The sequence below is a fragment of the Sturnus vulgaris genome, chromosome 3, assembly GCF_052056855.1.
Source record: "Sturnus vulgaris isolate bStuVul1 chromosome 3, bStuVul1.hap1, whole genome shotgun sequence".
Lineage (NCBI taxonomy): Eukaryota > Metazoa > Chordata > Aves > Passeriformes > Sturnidae > Sturnus > Sturnus vulgaris.
This window is the reverse complement of record NC_142245.1, coordinates 23018967-23044444: the sequence shown is the minus strand read 5'-3', so window position 1 is coordinate 23044444 and position 25478 is coordinate 23018967. Positions and strand designations below refer to the sequence as shown.

Below are 25478 nucleotides of genomic sequence, written 5' to 3'. Positions count from 1 at the left end.
CGGATTCAGCAGAAGTTGACGGTGACCTCACAGCCCTATTTGTGGAGGCTAGCACAGTTTAACAACGCTGCCCGTGAGGCGCTAAGGCAGCCACCACCGAATTGGGCTGATTGGATTGAGAGCCACGTCCACCAAGAAGAACAGCCTCTCAGCAGCCGTCCTTGTTGTGCGTGTGGGGGGTCATGGTGTGAAGCCTGGGTAGCCCTAAAGTGCGGGGGCTGTGGGGACTGCTCGTGGGTGGAACAGAGAACAGTGTTTAATTTGTGGTGCTGGAGGTGTCAAAGTGACGACCTAAGAAATTCAAATTGGGGTCGGGCCCTAGAAAAAGAAGCAGGAGTGCCATATGCCCAGGTACGAAACCTATACGAGACACCAGAACAGCTCCTGCTAGCTTGGGCCCGGTGGGAACTTACCAACTGGATTAAGAGGCAGCACATCTATGCAAATTCACACATTATCGCTGCAAGATGCAGACATAAAGTCCCACACCTGCCTTGGCCTCAGGTAGGACCAATTAGGCCCGGTACAGACCCAGAGGAGGTGTTAAATCAAAGTATAGAAGAGGTAAAACAACTGCAGATAACAGGGAGCAATACAGGGCGTAAAAAGAATAGGCCGCCAAAGAAATCAGAATGATGATCATTACACTGCTTATGCTTGCTAACTTTGCTCGCACAAAATCTTTTTCAATGCAGCATGCGCCTCGGGAAAACGTATGGGTAACATTCACTAACATAACAAGACAAGAATCAATCTGCTTAAGCCTAGGGGGAGTACAAAATCCTTTTAAAACCTGCCTAGTAATGTGCTGCATGAATTTATCTAACCACTCTGAGTCCATCCACAAAAGGATACAAAACACGCAGCAGAAATTACACAACCTAAAAGAAGAAGATGGTTGGGGCATTGACGAGTGGTTAAAAAGCCTAGGTCTTAGGGGATAGATTCAAACTGTTATTAAGTATGCTATTATAGTGTTAGATATATTCTTGTGCTTAGCTTTATTGCTACCTTGCTTGATAACTTGCTTACAAAATTTTATTCAAAAGACTGTCAGCAAAGCTTGACATACCACTCTTCTAGCTCAAAAAGAAAACGGGGGAAGTGTAGAGAGCCTGGTGCAGGAATAGCTGGAAGAAAAAGGCCATAGTCAGATCAACTTAGTAAAGCTAGCAAAGTGGGCCTCAGTCTCACGGATACAGTGTCCTTGAGATAAGGAAGACACGCAGAATTGAGAAAAACATGAATGCCGAAGTGCTTAGCTAAGTCGCACAGCTAGACCAATGATGAGCTCAGATTTTGCACTATGCATGAGCTAATTAAGCACTGTATTTAATCGCCACTCTGCGTATCAATAAACGAGACTTTGCTGATGACCGAATTGGTGTCCGCGTCTCCCTTCTCCGACAGAAAGGCACTTACTATTCAGTACAAGAGATTTTCATCTTTCACAAAGACATGTGATTAAGTATTGTTAAATACCTTCTGTCAAAAACTTGCATGAGAGCAGAGATATTAATAACCTGGTAAGGAAAAGGTGGTTTTGAATATCCTGCAATTAAATGAATGAAAACACAGTGATTAAAAAAAAAATCGAAACCGTTTACACAACCTGAGGTGTGAGATCTGCATTGGTACAGAGCCAATTATAGAAAAGAAACCGAAGGTAATCTTACAAAAGGACAAGGTCTTGTGGCACAGTGATGCTCCTTGGAAGTGAAGCAAGGCCCCTCAAACCCTGGAGGGTTTCCTAACACCGAAATGTTTCGCAGACCTGTGCACGCAGGAGAGCTCATCCACAGGGAAAATTCCAAATGCAGCTTCTTAAAGAATCTGGAGGAGACACAACGCACGAAACATGGTGACTCGATAACCATCAAACTTGCCTTTCTGGTAGCATTCCTCTTTAAAATCTGTGAATCATTTCTGCGTTACAGGCCTATGGATTTAGGGCAGCATAGCTTAAAATAGCCCACGGCAGACGCTGGGAGCGGCGTACCAGGGGCTCATTACGGATTTGTAGAAGCCACGGGCGCCTGTGAGCGAGCGAGGGGCACGGCGGTCAGTCCCCACCAGGTGTAAATCCCCCACGGCCGTGCCCTCGCAGAACACCCGGAACGGGGCTGCGGCTCCGCCGGGCTGTGCCTGCCACGTCTGTGCCGTGACACCTGCGCCTCATCCCTGCGGCGCGGACTTCCAGCTTCGGGGAGAGCTCGCCAGCCGGGGCTCCGCGGCGGGCGGGGCTCCCCGGGCCGGGCCCCCGGCACCGCCCGGGCGGGGCGGGGCGTTCCCGGGCGCCGCTTCCGCCTGTGCCGGGCGGCGCGGCGGGGGCAGCAGCAGGATGCTGAGCCCGCGGGAGCGCGGCGCCGACCTGGCCCGCTTCTACACCGTGACGGAGCCGCGCCGCCACCCCCGCGGCCACACCGTCTACAAGGTCACGGCGCGGGTGAGTCGGCGGCCGCCGCCCAGCCCCTCGCCCCCGCGGCTCCCCGCGCCCGGCCTGCGCCGCGGTCGGGCTGTGAAGCTGCCCCTGTGTGCGGAACAGCGCCCGCGGCTGCCGTGCCGAGCCGCGACGTGGAAGCCCCTGGGAGGGAGGGAGGAAGCGTAGGTGGAACACGGCGGCCCCTCCCGAGCCGAGCCCCGGTCGGCTCCTGCAAACTTGTCGCCTCGAAACGTTGTCATGGCCTCAGACGCGCTTTGCAATTAACTCTCGTTTGCTTGCTGTTGCAGGGCATGCGAGAGTAGCTTAAAAACAATCAGCTCCTTCTCTTTCACCCGGTTCTTCCGCCCCGGCTCTCGTGGATAGGTTGCAGCGGCTCGGCAGGAGCCGGCAGGGAGCGGAGTGCGGGGCTGGCTCCGCACGCCCACGCCGGCAGCTCGGGCGGAGCTGCGGGAGCCGCACCGGAGGCCGAGCGTGCCCAGGAGGGTCCGGCCCGGGCGGGCACAGCGCTCTGGGTCAGCCGGGCCTAGCGCGACAGGCAGGAGAGCTGCTCTGGTGCTGGCTTTGATGAAAGCTCCGGCTGTTCTCCTAGGGAAATCCCTTGCTTTCTTTTCCACTTTCCTATTAAACCAGAAAAGGGAGGCGAGTAAGTAAATACGTGGAGATAACTGCCACTCCTCTTGAAACTTAGCTCACGGGTGTGGTGGGATGTAGTGAGAGCATCTGAAAGTGTCACAGAGTTTCTTTAAATGGCCCGTGACCTCGTAGTTAATGCAGCTGTAGACATCCTGTCTGTGAGAACAACATATGCTTATAAGCACTCTCCTCTTAATTCAAAGAGTACAGCATTCTGTATGTGTATAGAGATTGTAATGTCGGGTTGTTAGCCTATGATCAGTTTGTATGACTTGTAAAATCAAAAATTAAAAAAAAAAAATTTTGTTATCTATCTATCCAAGTTGACATAACACAAATATGGGACAAATATGTTTAAACTGTTCTTTCTAGTCCAATACAACTTAGTATTTGTGATGAGGAAAAAAAAAGTTGCTTTTTCCTGCAATGCTGCAGTTTATAAAGCCTTTCCTGAAATAGATGCAGAGAGGAAAATAGTGTCATCACATCTTTCTGCAGTTGCTCTTGATGGCCCAAGTGTGTGTGTGTGTGTACTAAAAAGTTGTGTCAGTGAAATAAGGACTAATAGGAATGAGCCAAGACTTCTGCTTATTTTGCTGTGGTGTGTTGTTCTTATTAGCTAAAGCAAATTAAATTTATCTGTGATGTGTTGGTTTCTGTAGAATTGTTCAAAATCAAGTTGTGGCTAACTAGTTAGGGATGTCATTCTCTCTCCTTGTCCCATAAACTGTGGGTTCTCTGGTGCCTTTCTAAGTGAGGCAGTGCAGAATCAGGTGGTGTGTTTGATTTAGCACAGGGCAAGTAGCTGATCAGTCAGCTGTCCAAATTCAGCTGACCTAACCAGAGATCATTAGTTCTTTACAGTGTTTTGATAGCTAAAATCCTCAAAGTGAAAAATTATTTCTTTTTTTTGCATCAAAGGATGCTTTAGACTCACAAGTGCAGAAATGAAAATAGCTTCTGTTTCAGCACGGCTCTGTCTGGTAATCTGTTGTGTAGTTGTTAAAGCGAGGATTTGGGAAATGGAATAAAATGATTTAAAAAGGATTCAGTGTACATATCAGGTAGCCTTTCTGTTTCTTTCCTCCTGTTCCTGTGGTGATCTGGCTCCATGGTTGATATCACAGCACTCCAGCTGTATTTGCTGAGCTGATGCTCAGCAACTTTGGGGGACGGCCAGGAAAAAAGTGAAGTGGACCTTCCCGTTGTGTGGAATATCATTCTGGCTGAGATCTAGGGTAGGGAGTACGTATCAGTGGAGATTTGTGGTTCTTCAGTGCGGTGTGTGAGTGAATCCTTTGTGAAGTGAAGTCAAAGTAACTTTTTGATTCAATGTAGTGTAGATAAATAGCCACTGATAAGAAAGCACTTGTCTAGTATGTCCTAAACATCTGGCATAATTACCCATGCAGTCTCTTCTAAGTGCTAAGGGGAGGGGTCTATCATTATTGCAGCTTTTTTCTTATGAGTTTTCTTTGTATAGTAGAGAATATATATTTTATTTACTCATAAACTATAACATAATTGTAAATGCAGACAAGATAAAATGAATATTGGCTTTTTAATACCCATTTCCAAATGCTAAGAAACAGATAGATATTAGCAAGTTGTGATATGAGGTGTATTCTTTAGTGATACCTGAAAATATAGGCCACTAATAAAAATTTAGAGAATTTGGAAGATTACACGTATTCATGATAATTAAAATTCTAATGAGTTATGTTGGGTATCTGCAGGCCAGATGAAGAATAGGATAATCTGAAATACTTTTCTCAATGTTGATGATCTTTGTAGGATCTCTGTTTTCAGAGTCTAGTGCAGTAATTACACATTGCTTAGCTCATTGGTGGGTATTCTAATAATATTTTTGAAAATAGGTTAAAGTTGCTTGTGTTACACATTTGCAGAAGGAACTCGCTGCATTGATCCTTGTGGAAGTGTTAAAATAAATACATGGAAAATTTAGGGGGTTAGGTCATCTTTGCCAAGTCTCTAGGTTGGCTATAGGTTGGATGGAAAGGGCAGTCCTCTTCTGAGGTTGTTCTTCATATCCTTTTCTGAAAGTCAAAGTAGGACAACCCATAAATTATTACATACTGACTTAAAGTTGGCATGGTTGGGAGATATAGAAGGTGGTGTAACATAAGAACAAGTGTGAAACAGGGCCTGTGGGTTTTAGTCCAGATTCTTACTAACTGGCTGGGTAATTACTCATCTCTCTGGGTCTCCTTCTGCCCATCTGGTAACTTACCTAGCTGCCAAAACTGTTGCAAGGCTTTAGTTAAAGGTGAACTGCAAAGCAAAGCAGTTGGTGTCTGCCCTTTGGTGTTCTCTGTGATGTGTAGCCATGCCTGTGATATTTTCCTCCCCTAGCTGTACAGACTCCTTGCATCAAGTACGCCAGCTATTAGAAAAGGAGGTTAGAATTATTTTACCAATTGTACTTATGAACTGCCTGGTTGTGAATGAAAGAGCAACAGCCACCAAGGTTAACGTTTGGTAAAGTTGCCAAATGTTAGATTACTCAAGAGTGAGGAAAAGTTGAGAAAGGTTTTATCTTATCAATGTAGACTACGCTGGAAGAAGAGGACTGGTGTGCCAGGTGAGAAAAAGAACACAGAGCTGTGAAGGAAAATATTTCAGGTCTTTTGGGAGATTGCTAGAGAAGGAAACGCTTCTCTTTTCCATCTTGTCTCCTCCAAAATGTGTGTGAGATGAGTGGCTGGGTGGTAGTAAACGGATGGTACAAAATCTGGGAGGCTTTGGCAAGGATTCTTGCAAAATGGAAGGGAGGAAGAGAGCTAAGTTTGTGGGAAATAAGAGGTATGCTGTTGTCACTTAGCAAGACGCAAGTGTGGCAAGAGGATTTGGTGGCTTCCATGTCAGAGCAACAGCTGCGTGGTGCTTGCGGTATGGCAGGATGGTGTGGGAGTCTCGGGGGTGCAAGTGCTGTGGGCTCCCTGTGCTTCCTTACACGCATCACCTCTGCAGGGCATCAATTATTCCGGGGTGTGTCGCTGAGGACAGTCCCAGTTGGATTAAGAATGCCCTATTTGGCTTTAGCCAACAATAGACTAATTATTTTGTTAAACAGCTTTGGCTCCTATGATGAAGGATATACTGATTTGCACAAGGTAATTGCAGTTATGAATTAAAGATGTGTCTGTTTGTTTTGTGTGTTTGTGGGGATATACTCTTACTGCTGCTTAGAAGACCAGTACAAAACTTGGATTACAAAGGCTTTTGTGATCAATATTTATTTAAAGGAAAAAAAAAAAGTCTTGATGAAGTACAGGCTTCTTTATGGTGTGCGGCCAAGCCTGATTTTCACTGCATTTTTCCCCTGGTCGAAGTCATTTATAATTAATTAGGCCAAGAGATTTTAAGGAGAAACAAATGCGCAAGGATAGTCAGACATGTCTGTGCTCTGGTGATTGTAAGTAAAGTGGAAATACTGTCTTGCTAAATACAAATCCTCACATTCTCAGTGAGGTTGTGTACAGCTTATATTAAGCCAAGTAGCCTTAGTGAGCTCCTCTTATTGTGAGTAATGTGGCCCTAATATGAATTAATGGGAAGAGACTGGAAAGACGATTGGAGATGTGCTCTACGGACCTTTGTTTTAAGAGACGCCTTTTGTGCCGTTCTGCCTAGAATGTATGTCTGTCTTTATGTGTGATCACAACTGACTGCTGCTGAAATCCCTCACTGTGATGTCTTTGGGTATTAGATTTCTCTAAAACTAAATGAAAACTTTCTGAGTGCACTGTTTGCTTTTTTCCCAGATTTTTCTCTTCAGCAAGAAATCATTGCATGTTACTCTTTAACTTCCAAACTGAAAATCCAAGGACTTATGTGGTTTCATTTTTGTTTTGCTTTTCAGATTGTTTCAAGAAAAAATCCAGAGGATGTCCAGGAGGTAACAGTTTAAACTTGTGCAAATGTCTTTATGTATCACACTATGCCTTTTGAATAATTTTGATATAATTTAGCAGTTTCTGTGTGTTTTGTAATTGAGCTAACAATTTTTGTATGTTTCCATTTGTCTTTAGCTTTCATAGTTAAGAACAGTAGCTAGTGTAACATGATGCATTTCATCCCTCAGTGATGAATGGTGACTTGAAACAAAGTCTTAGGGAGTAAAGTGTCTTTTGATGACAAAACTGCTTTGATAACTTTACAAGTTCTTTTCTCAGGCTGGAATTGGCAAATTGGTGGTTACTTAACTCCTACTGGTGAAATTAGAGATCAGTCCACAATTCAAGTCTTAGGTCTCAGCTGTAGGTACTCTTTTCCTCTTTAACCAATACTTCACTGAAAAGCCTACACCATTACTGTCTGTTAGTGAAGAGGGAGAATGGAGGAGTCTAGGAGTTCCTGAGAGAGATTAGACTGCAAGTCATATATATTATGCCTATCTCTCTGAGGCTCCTTTAGTATTTTCCAGTGATATACTTCAACAGAACTTTAAAATTGCTTATTCTTTACCTCTTCTGAAGAGTCTATGAATAAGGGTCTGCTCTATTCTTGTGCCTCTTAAATACTTGAAAAGTCTGTCACAGGAGTCATTTATTGAGAGAGAAGAATACACCATGTGTTCGTGCATTGTGGATTTTTTTTTTAATTAAGAAACCTTTTTTCCCCCTTCCCCTTAATTTTTTTTTTCTGGACTAATGACTTGACATGGTTACTCTTATACTATGTACTTGCAAAATCTTCCCTCAAAAACGCAACCTTATGGCTTTTCAGACACTGTGTAACACACACATGTTCAGTTTCTGGTGCAGTGTCTTGCTACAGTTGAGGAGAACCTGCATAGTAGATGAAAGAAGAGCTCATAACTGAATTCATTGCATCTCTGTGTGGTCAAACATGAGTTACTGATTAGTGGCTTGGCAGAGGTGAGAATTGGCTAATATGTATAACACCCCTTTACTGCAGCCTTCTTTGAAATCTTGAGAATCAGGCAAGCATGAGCATTGTGCTTTTTGCATTTTAAAAAAATCCCTAGGAGATTAAAATAACCTGTCAGAGATGATCATGGATCTAGTTTAGAGCTGCATTACTGTAGTTTGTAGCCTGATGTTCACCTTTTCCAGGGAGAATCCTGAATTGAACCTATCCATGAGCACATTCTGCCATTACCTTAATCTTCATTTATGAGGAAAAGCACTTTATAAGAGCTGTTGATGAGTCCATTCATCAGAAAAATATATTGTAAGTGTCTTTTAGCTAGAGTATTGCATGAATATATGTTAAGTAGTTTTGACACAATAGCAGAACCTTATATAGTTGTTGCTTTGATTTGTGACTGTAGGTTACCCATGCAGAGTTTCACATGCTCTAGACAATAGGACATAAATATGAGATGAACTGCTTGATAATTGCCCTTTTCCACCCTGCATTGTACCATATTAATTATTCTGCATGTGATAGCATGTTAGGTGTGGGGTGATTCTGTTACAAGCATTATCTGACAATAGTTGGTGATTACAAGAAATACTCTAGATGTTAGTTGCCATAAGGGGGAATTGTAGTCAGAAACTCCCATATGTTGAGAACTTCTCTGTTACATGGCCTCGTAAAAAAAGAACTGTGGGCAGCCTTTGGAAGAAAAAGAATAGGCCCCTAACCTGCTCCCACTGAAAATAAACTTACCTCAGTTTTGCAGAATGCTCAGTAAGGAATTCAATGGGAAATTTTGCGCACACAACCACCCCTTTGCTTTAGGATCTGTCTCATGCAACCCTCTTCCCACATCCATGTAGGACCACGTAGCTGTGCCTGCCTCCTCCTCCAGGTGTCTCTTAATGCCACTGCTGTGATGTTAATACATTCTTTACATATGTACAGCTGCTCCTAAGGCTGTGTGCTGTGACCTCAACTCCACTTGCCAGTTTTCTGTCACATCTTTTGGCTGTCCTTTGGGCTACAAGCTTTTACTGCAGCACCCTCTCCCACTGCAGCCAGTTACAACTCAATGTAATCCCAGCTGTTACTGTTGGGGCAGGAGGGAAGAGAGCCTTGTAAGGGCTTCCTTCTCAAAGAATTAAAGAGATCCATCTGAAGTTTTGTGTGTGGGTGTTAGTAGATACAGAAAGGCCAGTGGACCTATCTTTAATGTCCTTGCTTCTGGGGACTGATGGTGGCAATGTGGTGTGTAAGGCAATTGCATCTAGCCTAGTCCTGTAGTTTTTTTTCCTTTTCACTTGGGAGCAAGGCTTATTCCTTGTGGAACAGATGAGTTGCATGAGTTAGAGATCTACTGGCTCTCACCATGACAAGCACCTTATTGCATTACAAGGCTAACATATATTTTATTATATACTTGCTGTGCTTTGTTGGGCCTTAAAGTGTATCCTTCCTCCAAATCTAATTTCTAATGAAGATGTGAGAATGGGAACTTTGCTAACTTTGCTGGGCCACATGCATGCAAAGGCATGTTTTCCATGAGCTTCTGAAAGGTTTTAGGGTAACCTTGACTGCTTTTACTATGCAAGTTAGTTAGAGATATTTTTTCCTTTTGACTGTTGAGTGAGTGATCACTTGTAGCAGTGAAAAATTATGCTTTTTTAGTGGAGTGAAATCTCATGCTCTTATTTTCTGGCAGCTTTTCATGTTGTCTCCAAGTACTGACAATACAGTAACTTAATGTTTAAAGAATTCACCATCTTAAGCAATTTTGTGTTCTATATGCACACTGCTCAAGAAGTGCTAATCATCCACTCTCTGGCTATTGGATTAGATAAAAGTATAGCATTGAAAAATTGTTATTTCTGATAGCAAAATGACTAGTTTGCCTTCTTGAGATTCCTCACTTGTGTGTTACACTTCACTGAGTACCAGCTGTAATTAAGTCATGAAAATGTGTGCCAATAAGGGAGTCTGAATCAGGACTGCTGGTTCCAGTATAGCTAAATTCATAAGGTGGGTAGAATGTTGCCACACTAAAGCTTTGCATATCCACTGTTGAAAATCACCTTATATCTGCATTGTTCTGTAGGTAGGATTTACATCTGCTGAAACTTAGAAGGCCTCTGATTGCAGTATTTAAAAACAAAAAAACAACCCACAAAAATGCTCTAAATCTGGTTTGCATGAAAAAAATGCAGCTTTTTCAATTATGATTGCTCATGTGAAGGCAACTTGGTAAACCAGTCAGAAATATGTGGAATATTTAAAGTTGTGGTTAGTTGTATTAAGTTGAGACATTTGACTCGTGCAACTGTGGAATCAGCTGCTGAATGCATGCACTCCTTGTTTTTTTTCCCCTTCTGCTTTAATCACATTAGTGTTGATGTTTGTGGTGGCTTAGTGAATCTGACCAAAAATGAGGTCAGGATATAAAAAAATCTTTGTTAATATCTTTTCATCCTGATAACAAATCCAGTAGCAGTCAAGTGCAAATGTTATTGTTTATTTCTTTCATCGATTTGATTTTCCTACTGGGTTCTCCTCCTTTCTTGAATGGAAAGAATGGGGTGGAAGAAAGATAAGGTAGATACTTGACTGGGAGATGACTACTTTTTGGAAAGGATAGATCAGGAATAGCTGGTATAATGAACCAGTGGTATCTTTGTGTTGCTAAGATGGAGTGTTTGTCTAGATTACAAAAGGAACATAGTCTTTTTTTTTTTTTTTTTTTTTTTTGTGTTATTACAAAAAAAGCATTTAAGATGAGGGCTTGCATTCACATCTGATCAACACTTTGCACACACAACTTAGGAGCTGTTTTGTAGTCCTGGGTGCTTAATGTACCATCCCTAAAAATCCCTTGCTTGTATGGATTTCTCTTCCCTGCTTTTCTCTTTTGCTGTTGTCTCTTCCCCACACCTGCAGCTGCACCAGGCACAGTGTGCTGTTAAATGTTGGATAGTGCAAAACTCCTGTTCAGCATTTTTTCCTCTCCTACTGGCTCCCTGTGTAGGTCTGGATCTCAGAGTGACTGAAGCAGTGCTGCCTTTGCTCTCCTTGCAGCTTTTACTCAGTTTTTTCCATGCACTGTAGTATTGTTAGCCAAAATGCAGGTTGGGGACAGATAATGACCTTTTTTCTTTTATGCTTGTTACGGTTGGCAGTTTAGACTGTATATATTTATTAAACAAATTTACTGAAGTTAGTGGTCTGATGTGATTAAATCAGTGTATTTGTGGTATGATGTAATATGAACAATGAACCTAACTAATACTCCTCTCTGGTTTTTCTGCTTCAGATAGTCGTTTGGAAGAGATACAGTGACTTTAAGAAACTGCATAAAGATCTTTGGCAAATTCATAAAAACCTATGCAGACACACAGAGCTCTTTCCACCTTTTGCCAAAGCAATAGTGTTTGGTAAGCATAATTTCCTCCTGACCTGCTGAAATTCTTTGATAACTCAGTATCTATAAATACATCTTGTTTTGTGGCTGTATGGAAAATTTTCCTTGTGCTTTTACTAGTCAATTTGTAAGTGTGCTGGTATCATAACTTGATGCATTACTTTATTTTTGTAATGTATAAGAGTTATCTATGTCCTTTCCTCCATGTGAGTCATAGTGGCTGAGATATTTATTGATGTACATGTTCTGTATCTTTACATTCCCTATTTTCAGGAGCATGAAGTCTATATTAGCTTTGTGAACAGCACTTGAACAGCAAACAAAATATTTTATATATGACCTGTCTGATTTTTAGTGATGAGCTGTATTAAAGTATTAAGTGGTTGTTACAGAAAAAAAAATTATTATGGGAATTTGATTGCAGTTGTCAGTTTTATCTAGCTAGGCTTTTGAGATCAATTTTACATACTTCACCAAAACAAGCTGCACGAAGAGAACCAGGTGACAAAAAGGAATTAGCTCTTATAAGTCTTAACTTCATCCTGATGTGTATGTCCTCATGAATGAGCTATAGGTGGACTTCTAGTAAAGTGGTGTGGCTGTATAGAATTCCACCTATCCCACATTTTTAAGCAGTGTTGTGTTTATAAAATCACCTTTTTTTAGTGTGTGTTCTTCGTGTTCAGCACAAACTGGTGCTGTGTTTTTGGTGTACATATGTATCACACAGTATCCACTGCATTTTTAAGCATTTTTCAACAATTTTTTAGTGTGTTCAGCATGTTTGGCATCGTTTTTGCATGCTCTGTGAGTGTTTCTGAGGCATTTCTAAGGTGTTGCTGACTGTTGCTTTTTGGTGCATTTACCACCTGCTTTTGAGCCTTTTTCCCAAGAATTTTAAAGTTGTTTTTTCCAAGTGTCCAATAAGTGTTCGACACATGTTTACTTGCATCTATCATGTACATTTGTTTGGTTTAGGATGATCATTGTGGTTTCTAAAGTGCTTTTGGGGTTACTAAGGCATTTCTATGGCTCCTACTAGTTGCTTTAGTGTATTTTGGTTTTTTTAAGCACCCAGTCTGTGATGATTGTGGTGTGTTGATCTTGTTTTGGGGTTTTTTTGCATAGCTGTGAGCATCTAACATGTTGGGTGTTCTTTGGTAAACATCTGCCATGTACTCACTTCTTTGGCAAGGTTTTTGGTGTGAATTTTTTTCTCTTTTGGCAAAGTGTTTGGTTCCTAATGCATTGCTGCAGCATTTTTATGTGGGAGTATTTTGTTGGATCCAGCATATTTTAGGTGTAGCTTTTTCTTTTTCATGCATATACTGCAAGTTGTTAAGCAGATTTTAGCGTTTTTTTGGTAAGTCCAGCATGTTTGACCTTTTTTTGGCATACACCTACTGTGTACTTTGCAAGTGTTTCTGAGGCATTTCTAACTCTGTGGAATGGTTTTGGTGGTGCTTTTTAGTTTGTAGGTTTTTTAGTGTCCAACATGAATTTGGATTTTCTTTGTGTGCATCTACCAGAGAGAATTATTGGGAATTTTAACAGGTTTTAAATACCCAATATGTTTGGTGCTTATTGGGATGAATCTACCACATAGTGTTTTTGGTGTGGTTTTTGTCAAGCTTTTTGCCTTCTAAGGCATTTTTGTTGGACTTGTTGGTTTGTCAGGTATTTTTGGAGTTAGTGAGGCATTTCCATGGAGTTTACAAGTTGGTTTGGGGGTTATTTTTTTCCATAAGCGTTCAGCCTGTGTTGTTTTTGTTTTTGTACAAACTTTGCATGATGTTTAGTATCCAGCACGTTTGGTGTTTTTTTGCATGTTCTCCCTTTTTTGGCAAGGTTTCCAGATTTTATGTGTAGTTTTGGTTTCTAGAGCATGGCTATGAAGCTATTTCTGTAGTTTTTTATTTATTCTTTTTTTTTGCATGAATACACAGTATGGTTTCTTCAGTGTGTTATTTTATGAGTTATCCAGTGGGATTTTTTTTTGTGTATCCAATATATTTGCTGGGCCTTTTTAGCATGAATTTACAATGTGCAGTTTACCATTGGGCATTTTAATGATTTGTAATCTTTGAACATATTTGGCATTTTTTTGGCATGCATCTGCCAGATCCTTTTTTTCTCTGTTCTTTTTGGTGAGATTTTCAGTGTCTGAGGTGTTTTTGGGCAGGCTTATCAGAGCCTAAGGCATTTTGGTGTAATTAAAGCCTTTTAATGGTGTGTACAAGTTGGTTTAGTTTGGCAATTGTTGGGGGTTTTTTGTTTGTTTGTTGGTTTTTTAATTAGCATTCACTCTGTGTTTATGGTTTCTCCATGCACCTTGTATGGGGTTTAGTATCCAGGGTGTTTGGTGTTTTTGAAATGTACCTGCCATATGCTCTTGTTTCTGGTCTGGGATTGGTGTGTAATTTTTAGTGTGGATTTTGGTTCTTGGAGTGTTGTCCCAGTGTGTTTGGTGTTACTGCAGTGGTATTTCTGATGTCCATTATGTTTGGCATCTTTTGGCATGAATTTCCAATGTGCTCTTTTTTTTTTTTGGCTAAGCTTTTTGCACTTTTATAAAAATGTCTTTTATTTCTTAGACGTTGCTGCAATGTTACTTTCCACTGTCATGCGTTTTAAATATGTTTTCGTGGTTTTTTTTGACTTGCAGCACACTTCAGCATGAGTTTGCCTTTTTTTTTTTTTTTTTTTTTTTTTTGCAACCTGCTACCACATTTTTTTTCTCCCATATTTTTAGCATTTTTAGTGTTGAACTTGTTTGGCCTTTTTTTGCCACATCTCTAGTGCTTTATGTGTATTTGCAGTTTCCATGTGTTGTGTCTGTTTTTTGTGTTTATTACCATACATGTTTTTGCATGGTTTGGATATGTTGTGCACATTTTAACACCCAGACAGTATTTGCTGTTTTTTGGTGCACATCTAATACTGATTTTTGCAGGTTTTCTTTGTGTGGCATTTTTCAGCAGTGTTGGGAATTCACCTAGAGGCTATTTTCCCCAATTTTCTGTGTGTCTCAGACTGGTATGTTCTAGCATCCAGCAAGTTTCACATTTGTTGGCCTGCATCTATGAAGCTGAATCCTGATGCAGATTTTGTGGTTCTCTGTGCAGAGCTGGGTGGAATTCCTGATTTAAACTGTATTTCACATCAGCCAAATTGTACCCAAGTTTATGTAATTTTATTTTTATTGATTTACAATGTTGGAAGTGGGATAAGTTTTGGTGATATGTCAGAGCATAGGCAATAATGGTTAAATCATGCATGTAGTATTAATTTCATTCTGAGATTTTAAATCTGATTTACAGAGTAGAGTTCTCACTGAACAAATTATTTACAAAGCTAGTATTTGCAAAGCATAATTTAATTTTAGGTAGAAGATATTATAGCTATCCATAAGGGAGAAAAGAGAGGGGTAAAAGAAAATTAGGGTGGAAGAGAGTATAGGTGTCTAATATCTTAAATAATTAAAAATTGCTATAAATGCAAATTAACTGGTTTTTGCACTAGCTCTGGAAACAAGGGAAGAATTGAGTGAAATCCCTTCTGAAAAACATTCTTCTTCTATTGTATTTAGTGAACAAAAGTGACTGAAATGTACATTATGAGAGAAGGAAATCCACAGAAACATTCAATGCAGTTATTTATTAAAAAGCTTTTTGAAATTAAAACTAGGTGAAAACAAACCCCACTGCATTTAAATAAAACTGAGACACACAGAAGAATGCAGAAAAGTGGAGGTTATGTAAAAACAAATTTTAAATGATTGGTGCATCTCTGAAAGGAACAGCCCTATCTGACTGTCCAATTTAAGAATTATTTTTGAATTTATAACATAAAATTTTACTGTGTATCCTTCCATCGCAATTCTACATATAGTAACTGCTCTATGATTTATTCTAATTCAGAATAAAAACCTGATTTTTTTTTTCCAGAGGAAAAATACAGTCTTTGTGGATAACAGGGTTTTGATAAACTCGTTTTCAGTCTCATTCTGTTAGTGATGACCTGCAAGGTCCATCTCTCTCAAGATCTTTTGTTTCCATGCTGCTTTGATGGACCATTTCTGCAGTGTTGCTTCCCTGTGGTGATGTTACAATTGTTGCAGCTTTTAGACTAGTGTCTAATTAAACTTGAGAGTAGAATTGCTGGCAACTGGTGGTTTTTGTTTTTTTCCTTTTGATACCTGTGCTTTAAATAATGTATGTACCTATTGTCTGCAGAGTGTGCAGTTTGCAAAATGATCATTGGTGGTTCTGACAGTTGAAGTTAGTTGTTGCTAGTAGAAGTGTTAAACCTGAGGAGCATCTTCAGTTCAGCATTCAAAGTTTCAGGATATGGTGTGGAGAACTGAGATGTATTTAAAAACAAATGTGGCATGCTGTGCTTCCATATTTCACACAACCAAAGACTTGCCACAAAGTGTGTGTATTTTTAGGCCGTTGTAGTAGAGCTGCTTGTATCAAAGCAGAAAACTTGCTATGAGTGGGGAAAAAGAAATAATCTGATTTCTGATTAAATACACTTTCTCTGTACTTCTCTGTACACTTGGAACATTTTCCGCTTGGTCTCTAGGAAAAACCTCAGTGAAATTGATAATGAAAATCTAAAATGCCCTAACATATCCACCTGCTAAAATTATGATACCTGTATCTGGGACATGATTACTGTCTTATCCTAATATGCATCAACATAATTTTCTTCAGCACTTTCAAGCTACTTCTTTTTTGTTGTTGTTTTTGGACACTTATAAGTATTTCCATATGCCGACCACACGTGGCATTTTACCAGAATATGGGTAAATCTGCATGTGTTACATCTAGCAACTGCAGAAATGTATTCTAGTATAAAAAATACTACACCCCCCCAACCCGCCAAAAAAGAAACAAACCTCCCCAGGTATTGATAACTTGCTAGCAGTGAGTCAGAAAGATGATTTACATTCTAAAGCTCACATAAGGATGCTCTTTTTATTTGAAGACACTGAATGAAGTAAAGTATTTATTAATTTGAGGTTGTGTACAGTAGGAAGTGTTATGAGAAAGTGACTGAAACATGAACACACACTTTGCTGGGTGTTTAGTTGTTCAGGTCTGTTCCACAAAGTTGATTGTGGATTCTTTTTACAGGAATATATATTTGGTTTTTATGTAAATAGGAAATTTTGAATGGATCATTGCTGGAGGAGTAACAATTGTGTTATATGCTAAAGTTGTAGTTGACACTTCTTAAAAATATCACAAAGATGTGATCCTTATAACAAAGTTTGTGTGTGTCTGTGAATTGTAAATACTAGCAGAAATAATGTTGATTTAGATACAAAATTACATCCTGATAGAAATGTTTGAAGAGTCAGCTGGCTGTGTGAGCGCCTTTTGAGCATTTCCTTGAGAAGAGTGATAATGAAAGTGTTAAGCAATACAACATTGCTTGAAAGTATGAAAAAAGGAGAAGGAAGAAGGAGTTAGGCAGTGTTGACTGGGAATTAAACTGCCAGCAAGATGCCAGGAGGTCTGTGAACTGAACCAGTACTGAATAATGTTCTTCCTTCCCCTCAAGCCCTCTAGTCCTAGAAGCACTTTTCCTGATAGTGTATCATGATGCTAATGGATTGGAAAATGTGACAGTGACTAATGTTTCAACAGCTCTGTTCAAACATGTATTTTTATTGTTTTTAGCTCAGCTTCCTAAGAAACTAAAGCTTGTATAATTGTACAGTTAGAAAGTCAAACCCCTTACTGATTTGGCTAATATCAGCTAAATTTGAGAGTGAAGGTGGTTGCAAATGTAATTTAGCTTCTGCAAAGTCTGTGAAATAGCACCTGAGTAAGAAGAGAACGTGTTTTGGTGCTGCTGAGGGCCAGGCAGGCTCAGCTCATGTCTGAGGTTTGCAGCTGCCTGGCAGTCAGTGAATACACACCTGTCAGTCTGGCAGGGCTGGTCCTGATCTGTCCTATCTGGTACCCAATGGGAAGATGTGAATAAGGAAAATTAGTTTTTATTGAGTTCGATGAGGTGAAACAGGGAGAGATTCTTGAGAAACGAGGAAAAATACCTAACAGATTTTTTTTCTTGCAAAAATTTCTTGTTTCTGGTATTGTTAGGTGTTTACTTCTTCACAATTGATTTTCTACTGCGTTGTAACAGCATTCATGTGAATCTGTAGCTTCATTTAGCTGGCCTATGCTGCTGTGCTTTGCTGAGGGAAGTTGTTTTCTTTCCATGATGTCCAATTTTGCATGGAATGAACCAAGAGCCCTAATGCACCCCCAGTGTTGCTCTGAAGACTTAGGAAGTTTGGTGAGCAGTTTAATAGGGCCTGATTTCAATGTTACCACTCACCATGGTAGCATCACTTTTGCCTTCTTTCTGCTTGCTTGTTTCTCACTCTTTTGTACAGCTGCTCCTGTTTGTACAGCTGAAACGGCAGGGTGAGCAAGGCACGGAACCAATCCAGCTGAAAATTAGCCCAATGATGTCTTTTCTTTTCTTTCATGGGAAAAATAAGCCCCAAAAGCTTTGTTTGTGATCTTGTGAGTATGTGTGTGTCTTTTTAGTTTTATTTTCTTTTTTCTGATACCGCATGGGCAGGAGCTATTTACTTGAAGAATTTCTGGAAAGAATCCTGCTTTGATACTTTCTTCTGGGATTATTTTTTTGCTTGCTCTAAGTATAAATGAATTTTGCTTTTGTATTCAATGTTTCTTTTGTCCTCTTCAAAGGTTAATGCCACAGAGCTGTCACAGGTGGTTCTTATTTTTCTGGTCATGCTGTTATAGCAGTACTGTTTCTTGAACTTGTCTTCTCAGTCCTTTTTTCCCCTCTGTATAGCTGTTGCAATATATGTTCTATTCTCCTCCAATTATTACTGTTAACCTCTGCCCTTTTTCTTTTGTAAACTTGTAACTATTTCAACAACAAAGTGATGTTGATATAAAAAGCTAAAATAAGTTGCGTGCAATTGTGAAGGATGTGAATTTAAGGTAGCAATCCAAGGTTTTTCTCCTGAGAAGCAAATCTCTTCAGGTGAACTGTGGGATTGTTTTTAAAGTATGTTTTTTCTAATTGGAATGTTTTGGGTGCTGGGTAGAGAAAAAGGAAGGTTTATACATTTTAGTAAATGAGCTGCTTCTCAGCTCTGTTTACCTCTTGAATCCAGAAGGAGATGAGACCCTGTCTGCATGGAGCTACTTCAGAGGAAAGCTTCAGTGCCTGGTAGTAGGGCTTCACCATCTCCCCTATACTTTGTCTCCTCCATAAATGGCACCTTGGAATTGAAGATCTGTTTGGGGGCTTTTAGCAACACTTTGTTTACTACCCGCTCATATTGTGCGTTGTTCTTGAGAATCCGTGAAGATTGCTCAGCTCCTTACAGGATTTGGGCCGTAATCAAGGCTGACACTGACTGGCATATTGTCAAATTGTGCATGTATCATTTATTGTCAGATAACACTGGACATCCGTTAGTGTCTCTTGGCTAATCAAGAGTGTTGCTTCACATATTCTTACGATGAGAGGGCGAAGGATCCTTGTCGTAGCTGCCAGCTTTCATCATCCGAGTGGATTGCAGAAGACGGGACTCTAGGGACAATTGAGAATAGGAAGTTTGAAGATTTGCTGTGTTCTCCTGAAGCGTTGGAGTGACTTTTATAGACTCAGGGCACTATCTCCAGAAGGTTGCTTTTGTCTCGTTCATTTTCTTTTGTTGTAGTTATTATTGCAAAATAAATGTCTAGCTATTTCTAAAACTGTCAATCTATGTGTCTGTTCCAGGGCGATTTGATGAAACTGTGATTGAAGAAAGAAGGCAATGTGCTGAAGATCTCTTGCAGTTTTCTGCCAATATCCCTGCTCTCTATAACAGCAAACAGCTGGAAGAGTTTTTTAAGGTTGGTTAGTATTTGCAGAAGTATTTGCTTCTTACCGACATGACTGAAGTATAGTGCTGATTCTGCTTTACTTTATAACCCATGGTCTGACATGCTTTGTGGATGAATTGAGAGTTTTCCGTTCACTCTGGAAATGTGGCTTTAAAAAAAAAACCTCATGCCACACCTCTACAAGGTGGAAAGTTTTACAGGAACTTCAGGTGAAGGGATTTGAATTTTTTATTGAATGATAGCAAAACTTGTGATGATGAATTCCAGTGGGAAGTAATAAAAATATTATCACTGTTCCTATATTTTCAGTAGGTGTTCATAGTTTCAAACCAAAGGAGTGAAGACTGCTTACACTGTTTCCTGGTGGTTTTTTGTGGACTCAGGTCCACAGCAACAAATTTGTCATGTAACTAGTCCAATGTGCTGCTTGTACAGTGTTGTGAGAACCAGTCTCCATAACAAATTTTAGGACAGTACATTGGTATGGACTTCCTCTTTATTACAGCTGAAGCAGTTTCTTTTCAGTAGTTCCTTCAAACCTCATTATTTTCAGTAGCTTAGTCTGATGTTCTGCAAACTCATAAGCATAAATTTAGTGTACCCATGATAGTAACTGTCTGGCATTAAGGAAATGTTCATCTGGCTGAGATGGAACTTAAGCATATTAATGTGTTTAGATATTTAAATTTTTTATATATGTATATGTGCAAGAGTAACATTTTATCAAAGCTTAAAATTCTTCACTTATTTTCATTACGAAGTTATTGCAGTGTTCTTTAAAATACTTAAAATAATTTTCTTTAAGATTTGGTGTCAATAAATGAGACCGAGTTGGACTATTTTACTTTTTGGTTTATTTGCTTTTACATTTTTTCAGTTCTTTGGAAATACTTCTGTGGTTTTGGATACTTTTTCAGACCTCTCTTTCCTTTCTTTGCTTAATAAAAGTATTACAGTCTCCCAATGAACGTTTTCTGGCTTTTCAGGGAAATTAATGAAACTAGAAAATCAATATTTTTTAAGGACAAACTATCTTAAGGGGGGGTTATGCAAATGCAATAATTTAGGCTCATTTGTTAGCTGATGTGGTGTCATGCTTTCCTGTAAGAGAGCCTTAGGTTTGGTCTAAGCACTTGCTTTTAGCTCTGCCCATGGGCGGTTTTGTTCCTTTTCAGATTTTTGTGCAAATAGCCATGGAGAGAGAAAGACTTGGACAGTGAATTCTTAGAAGCCTCTGAAGGGAGTGTTCTCTGCATCTATGTGCTTTAAACTCCAAAAGAATGAGCTGGCTTGTGTGAAAATGTGCTAGGCTGGTTCAAGACAGATTAGCAATGCCCATTTGTAACATTGAAAAAAAACATTGTAGCCTTGGAAATGGTGCCATATAATACATAATACTTTCTGTTAAAGTGGCATGGAAAGTGTGCACCTGAGATATGAAGCAGAAAAAACACCAAAAACCTTTAGGTGGTTTCTAGTGCTATTGTAAGTTCTCTTTGCTTTGGTTCCTTTCAGGCTTGGAGAGGAATTTCCTCCTTGTATCTTTAAGTCTCAACTAGGACAGAACTCAAGATAGTGGGTCATGAGTGGGACATTAGTCTGATGGACAAACAGTCCTGTGCTTGGGAGCACCACTGAAGGACACAGGCTATATGTGACACGAGATCAGGAGCATTATTATTCTCCCTGTTAGATTTGGGTGTGCAGGTCTGTGTAGTTCAAAATTCTAAAGCTTCAGGGGACCAAATATTTGGATATTAGTCAGTCTGGCAACCAAACATGGCTTAACTGAAAGTCCTTGTTTAGTTTTGCAGGCTTATATGATTTAATTAAATTCATTAACTCTAAAGTAGTGGAGTACTCACTGATTAGAAAATATAATTTTGGCTATCACTTCTATACAATGAGAATTTCCATAGAGCACAGCAGCTGAGTAATTCCTTTCCCTCTTTCTTTTCAGGGTGGAGAGGTGCATGATGGCTCTGAATTGATTGGTCCTGCTGAGCCTCTGTCTGACTCTCTGACTGACAACCTGTCTGACTGCAGCTCTGAAGGTTTGCTTTCTCTTCCCTCATAACCTCGTAGCATGATCTGTTTTAAAGCAGCTCGTAAATGACAAGGGACAGATTTCTTCATGGAGCATTGGCCTCCAGGTTCTGTTTGCTTGTTATGGCGAAAAATTCTGTGACTGGCAAGAGAGAAATTGTGCTCAGCAGAGCTGTCTGCACTTCTGAAAGTTTTATTCTAAAGGTGTACATGCTGACTTGGATGCCACGTGTAGAGTAATTTTAGTGGCACTTCACTTTCACTAAATAATAGTATAGCTGGAAGGGTCAGTCAGCCCAAATAAATACTGTACTAGAGCTTCTTGCCTGCCTCTAGGCTGAGTCAGCTTAAACGTTTCTGTGTACCATGCAATCTTTTAGATATTTATATATTTGAGTTATGCTTGGTCCTTGTGATTTCTAGGAAATTGTTCAATTCTCCAAGTTTTCCTTTGGAATTGCTTAGCACTCATGTATAAATCCACATTATTATATAAACACCTATTAAACTTTCTTAGGAAGGGGCCTGATCTTTCTGGCATAGAATTTGCTTTGATAGAGCAATCCTTGCATAACAAAAAATGGATTTTGTTTCTAACAGTGTTTGGTTAATTTTTTTTTTTGAGGCTGTGACTTGTCACTGGGATCTCTCTATGTCAATAACTTTGTGCTTAGGAAGTGAGGTTTGCATTTTATTTTGTGGTACCTTTTATGATGTTAATGAATTAATGTCCCCACAATATTTTGTTCTGTGAAGGAAAAATTATAGAAGTTGTTGTTGTTTACATACATATGTACATATAACATATATGCTTATATATGGTTGTTTAGTTGAAGAGGGCAGTTATGATAAATAGCACTAACTAGTTTTAAGGGGTTTTAATGATTTCTGTGAAATTTAACATTTCAGATTCTGACAATGCACTCACTTTACACTGTGCCCTATAAAATAAAGAGTGCTTCTAAAAGTGCTTAATGTGAACGTTTCTATTCATTATTCACCAGGGCCTCATTTTTAGCAGAAGAAAACCACTTCCTTTATGTCAGATAAAATACTGAAAAGAAAAAAAATGCTGTAAAGTAGAAAAATTCTTTGATACCCTTCTGAATCGGCTGGAGGGCTTTTACAGGATACTTGGAACAACTATGGGCACAGGAGTTGGAGACGCTGAATGTGAATTTTGTGGAGTTATATTTTTCTAAAACCTACGTGTCTTCCAGCTCATATCTTCTTATGTTTGAAAGCATGTTTTGGTGGGGGGGAGGCTATGGACAGAATGAAGCATCTGTCTTTAAAACCTCTAGATGGCAGTGGCAATACTTGGCCTTGAATCCTCTCCCTGACTCTCCTCACAGCCTCCTGCCTGCATCTGATTTTTCTCAGTGTGATTATGGCAGTTAACTGTGGCTGGTTCACTGTGTCTCTTTCTGTGGGCACTGCTCCTTCAGGCTCTTGTACTGAGAAGTAGCAAATCCATCCCTTAACAGGTGCTGCTGTTTACTTTCAAGGGTGGGTTGTGTTTTCTCACTTTTAACTGTTCTTTCCAGACAAAGTTCATTTTGCAGAAGGTGTGCACATTAATGGTGGAAGATGCAAACTGACAGCAGTAGAAACGTTTTTGTACCAAAATAAGCAACAATTATCTTGCTTGTAAAAGGAGTTTGGCAGTTCATGCTTCCATGGGAATCTGCTTTTCAAGAGGCCAGGTTACCCAGGCTTTCTACCAATTTTTGGTAACTGTATTTACTTTTCAGATACCTAGTGAAATTACACAAGGCAGAGACATGTACAGAGATTTGTGTTCAATTTCAGCATCATTATTCTCATCTTACGTTCCTGACAGTCACTTTATCTTCTTCTCTGAGTGCGTGTGATGATGTTCAGATGTCCAACTTTCTCTAAGTGTTTCTATTTCAATTACCTTACCAGATTCTTTAGAAGACTTCATCAGGAAATAATTTTTTTTTTCATTCTCTTTTTTCCTGTCTCCTTCTGCTTTATCATGTACACATTATCTTCCCAGAAATAAGCCTGTGCACTTGAGATGCTTCCTACCCTATAAGCTGGCTGAAAACCCCATGACTGTTGTTGTGTGATGCCAGGTCTAAACCTGACCTAAAGAAAAGTTTATTAGCTCAGGCTCTGTGCCATGCTAGCTGTGTTCATACGGCTTTTGGTCCAGTTGGCTACAAGACAAGAGCAAACGTGGTTTTGTTTGGCCTGTAGAGAGGGGAACTTGAGTCTATGTGAAATCTGCTGTGTGGATGGGCTCTAATTCATCTCATCTGGGTGGCCAGAACACCTTTCCAAAACTCCTAGCTTTTCCATTCGTGCTTTCTCTCTGCACTTTTTGTCCATCAATCAGATCTGCTTCCACCACCTGATAACTCTAAATGGCGTTTAATAAATGCTCAGTTCTCTACCCTCAATTTTGACATTGCTGCCCCTAAATTGAGCAGGTGAATGGCCTATTATTATTATGCTAGTTAATGAATCCTCTGTCTTCCTCCAACTTTTCTGTTGTGAGTTTCCTTCTTTCTTGTAGGACTGGAGGCTACACAGGCAGTTTTCTTCTCTGCATGAATGCTTCACTTTATGCCCCTTCCATGAGAAGATCAGGAGCTTTGTCTTCTTTGTGCACCCTGTCCCTTCCTCTCAAGTAGTCTAGGTCATAAATATCACTGTCCCTTGCTTTTCAGACAAAGAGTGTCTGGTAATTTGTGCTCCTTCATGTCTTTTTCCTCTCAATCATGTTAAAGAACTGCTGGCTTTTAGAAAAGCACTGTTTCTACAGTGCCTTCATACACCTCTTTTATAAATTGCAAACTCCTATAACTCTACAGCTGCAAAATGTAAAAGAAAGTTTGAGTTAGTTACCTTTGAGTCAGCTTCTTGCTGTTGCCACATACATTTTGAAAATAAGTCAGAATATGTTACCTGGAAATGTGGTTAAACTCTTCACTCGGACAATAATATGGGAGAAAACAGACAGCAGGTTTTAGCTCAGAATTTACTTTCTCCGTGCATGCAAACAGATAAATGTCTTGACCGTGTTGCCTGTTTTATTGCCTCAGTGGGTGCATGTGCCAAGGTGATAAAACAAACTGCTACTTGATATCCAGGTGGCACTGCCAAATTTGTGGCTTGCTCCATATGTCTCATGCAGGGTACTATTCTGGAATGACGTTTTTGAGACTGAAAGCTGCCTTTCTTTTTTTTCCCCTTGGTGTGTGGGTCCCAGCTTTGAAAACTTTCTTGTTTTAAGTCTTGTTAGCCATAAATTGTCAGAGCAGAGGGACTATAGTCGTGCTGCTGTTGAAATGAGGTGGAGTGTGAGGTTTGAATAATCCCCCATCCAAGCAAGGACGTGTGTTTTGTGTTTAAATCTTGGAAGCAGTGAGAAATGGCAAACCTAATACCTAATTCTAACGGTATGTTAACAAATGAATATCTCTGATAGCCAGTCAAAGAGCAATTTCATATGATGTGCTTTTACCTGTAGGAGGGTCATGCTTTCTCGTTCTGATGGCAAGGGAACTTGTAGTCTGTTGTACTCATGGATGTCAGAAACTTTTTTGTCCTTCTCCTTTTCAGTTCGAAAGGATTTAAGTGGGCTGGATGATGTGACGCTTACGAGCCAATCGGAATGTGGAGGTGAGATCTAGAAGTTGGTTCCATTACATTTGTGGAAATTAAATTATTAGAAAATCATAATTGAGTGAAAGCCTTTTGTGGATGATAATCCTTACAGAATGAAATGGTATATATGTAAAATATCTTTGTTGCTGTTTATTCCCAAATAACAATGAAAAGTTCCTGCGGTTTAGTTACTGAAGGTCAGCTTGCAGTGAGGGTATACTGACTGATGGCAATGTAAAATAAAATGTGTTAGCTCAGATTTGAGTGATAAAAGAGGTGTTAAGTAATTTATTTTACCACATGTTAGCAATGAAGGAAGATTATATGTGTTACATGTGAGCTGAGAGCTGATAGTAACTCTGTGTTCTTTGCTGTTTTGAGGATGCTCCATCTTGCTGATTTTAAACAGTATGTTGGGATTTCTTGCAACAATAATTTGGCTCCTGCTGGTTGACTTTTCTAATAGCAGTCACATACATTTCGTTTCCTAATTTCATGGAGCCCA

The 25478-nt window shown here is 39.8% G+C and overlaps 1 protein-coding gene across 2 annotated transcripts in view; it reads left to right on the top strand.

Moving 5' to 3' along the window:
- The first annotated feature begins 2311 nt into the window (after positions 1 to 2311).
- The window catches only part of RPS6KC1 (ribosomal protein S6 kinase C1), an 85237-nt gene continuing 62070 nt past the window's right edge, over positions 2312 to 25478 (top strand). The window contains exons 1-6 of one of the 2 annotated variants that reach the window (XM_014876892.2): positions 2312 to 2446; positions 6960 to 6995; positions 11289 to 11409; positions 19182 to 19297; positions 21249 to 21342; positions 24929 to 24988. In XM_014876892.2, the coding sequence (XP_014732378.2) occupies positions 2342 to 2446; positions 6960 to 6995; positions 11289 to 11409; positions 19182 to 19297; positions 21249 to 21342; positions 24929 to 24988 (532 nt within the window). In that variant the 5' untranslated portion in view covers positions 2312 to 2341. Of the gene's footprint in view, positions 2447 to 6959; positions 6996 to 8274; positions 8294 to 11288; positions 11410 to 19181; positions 19298 to 21248; positions 21343 to 24928; positions 24989 to 25478 lie in introns of those variants that run through there. The other variant, XM_014876894.2, reaches the window with a different exon arrangement.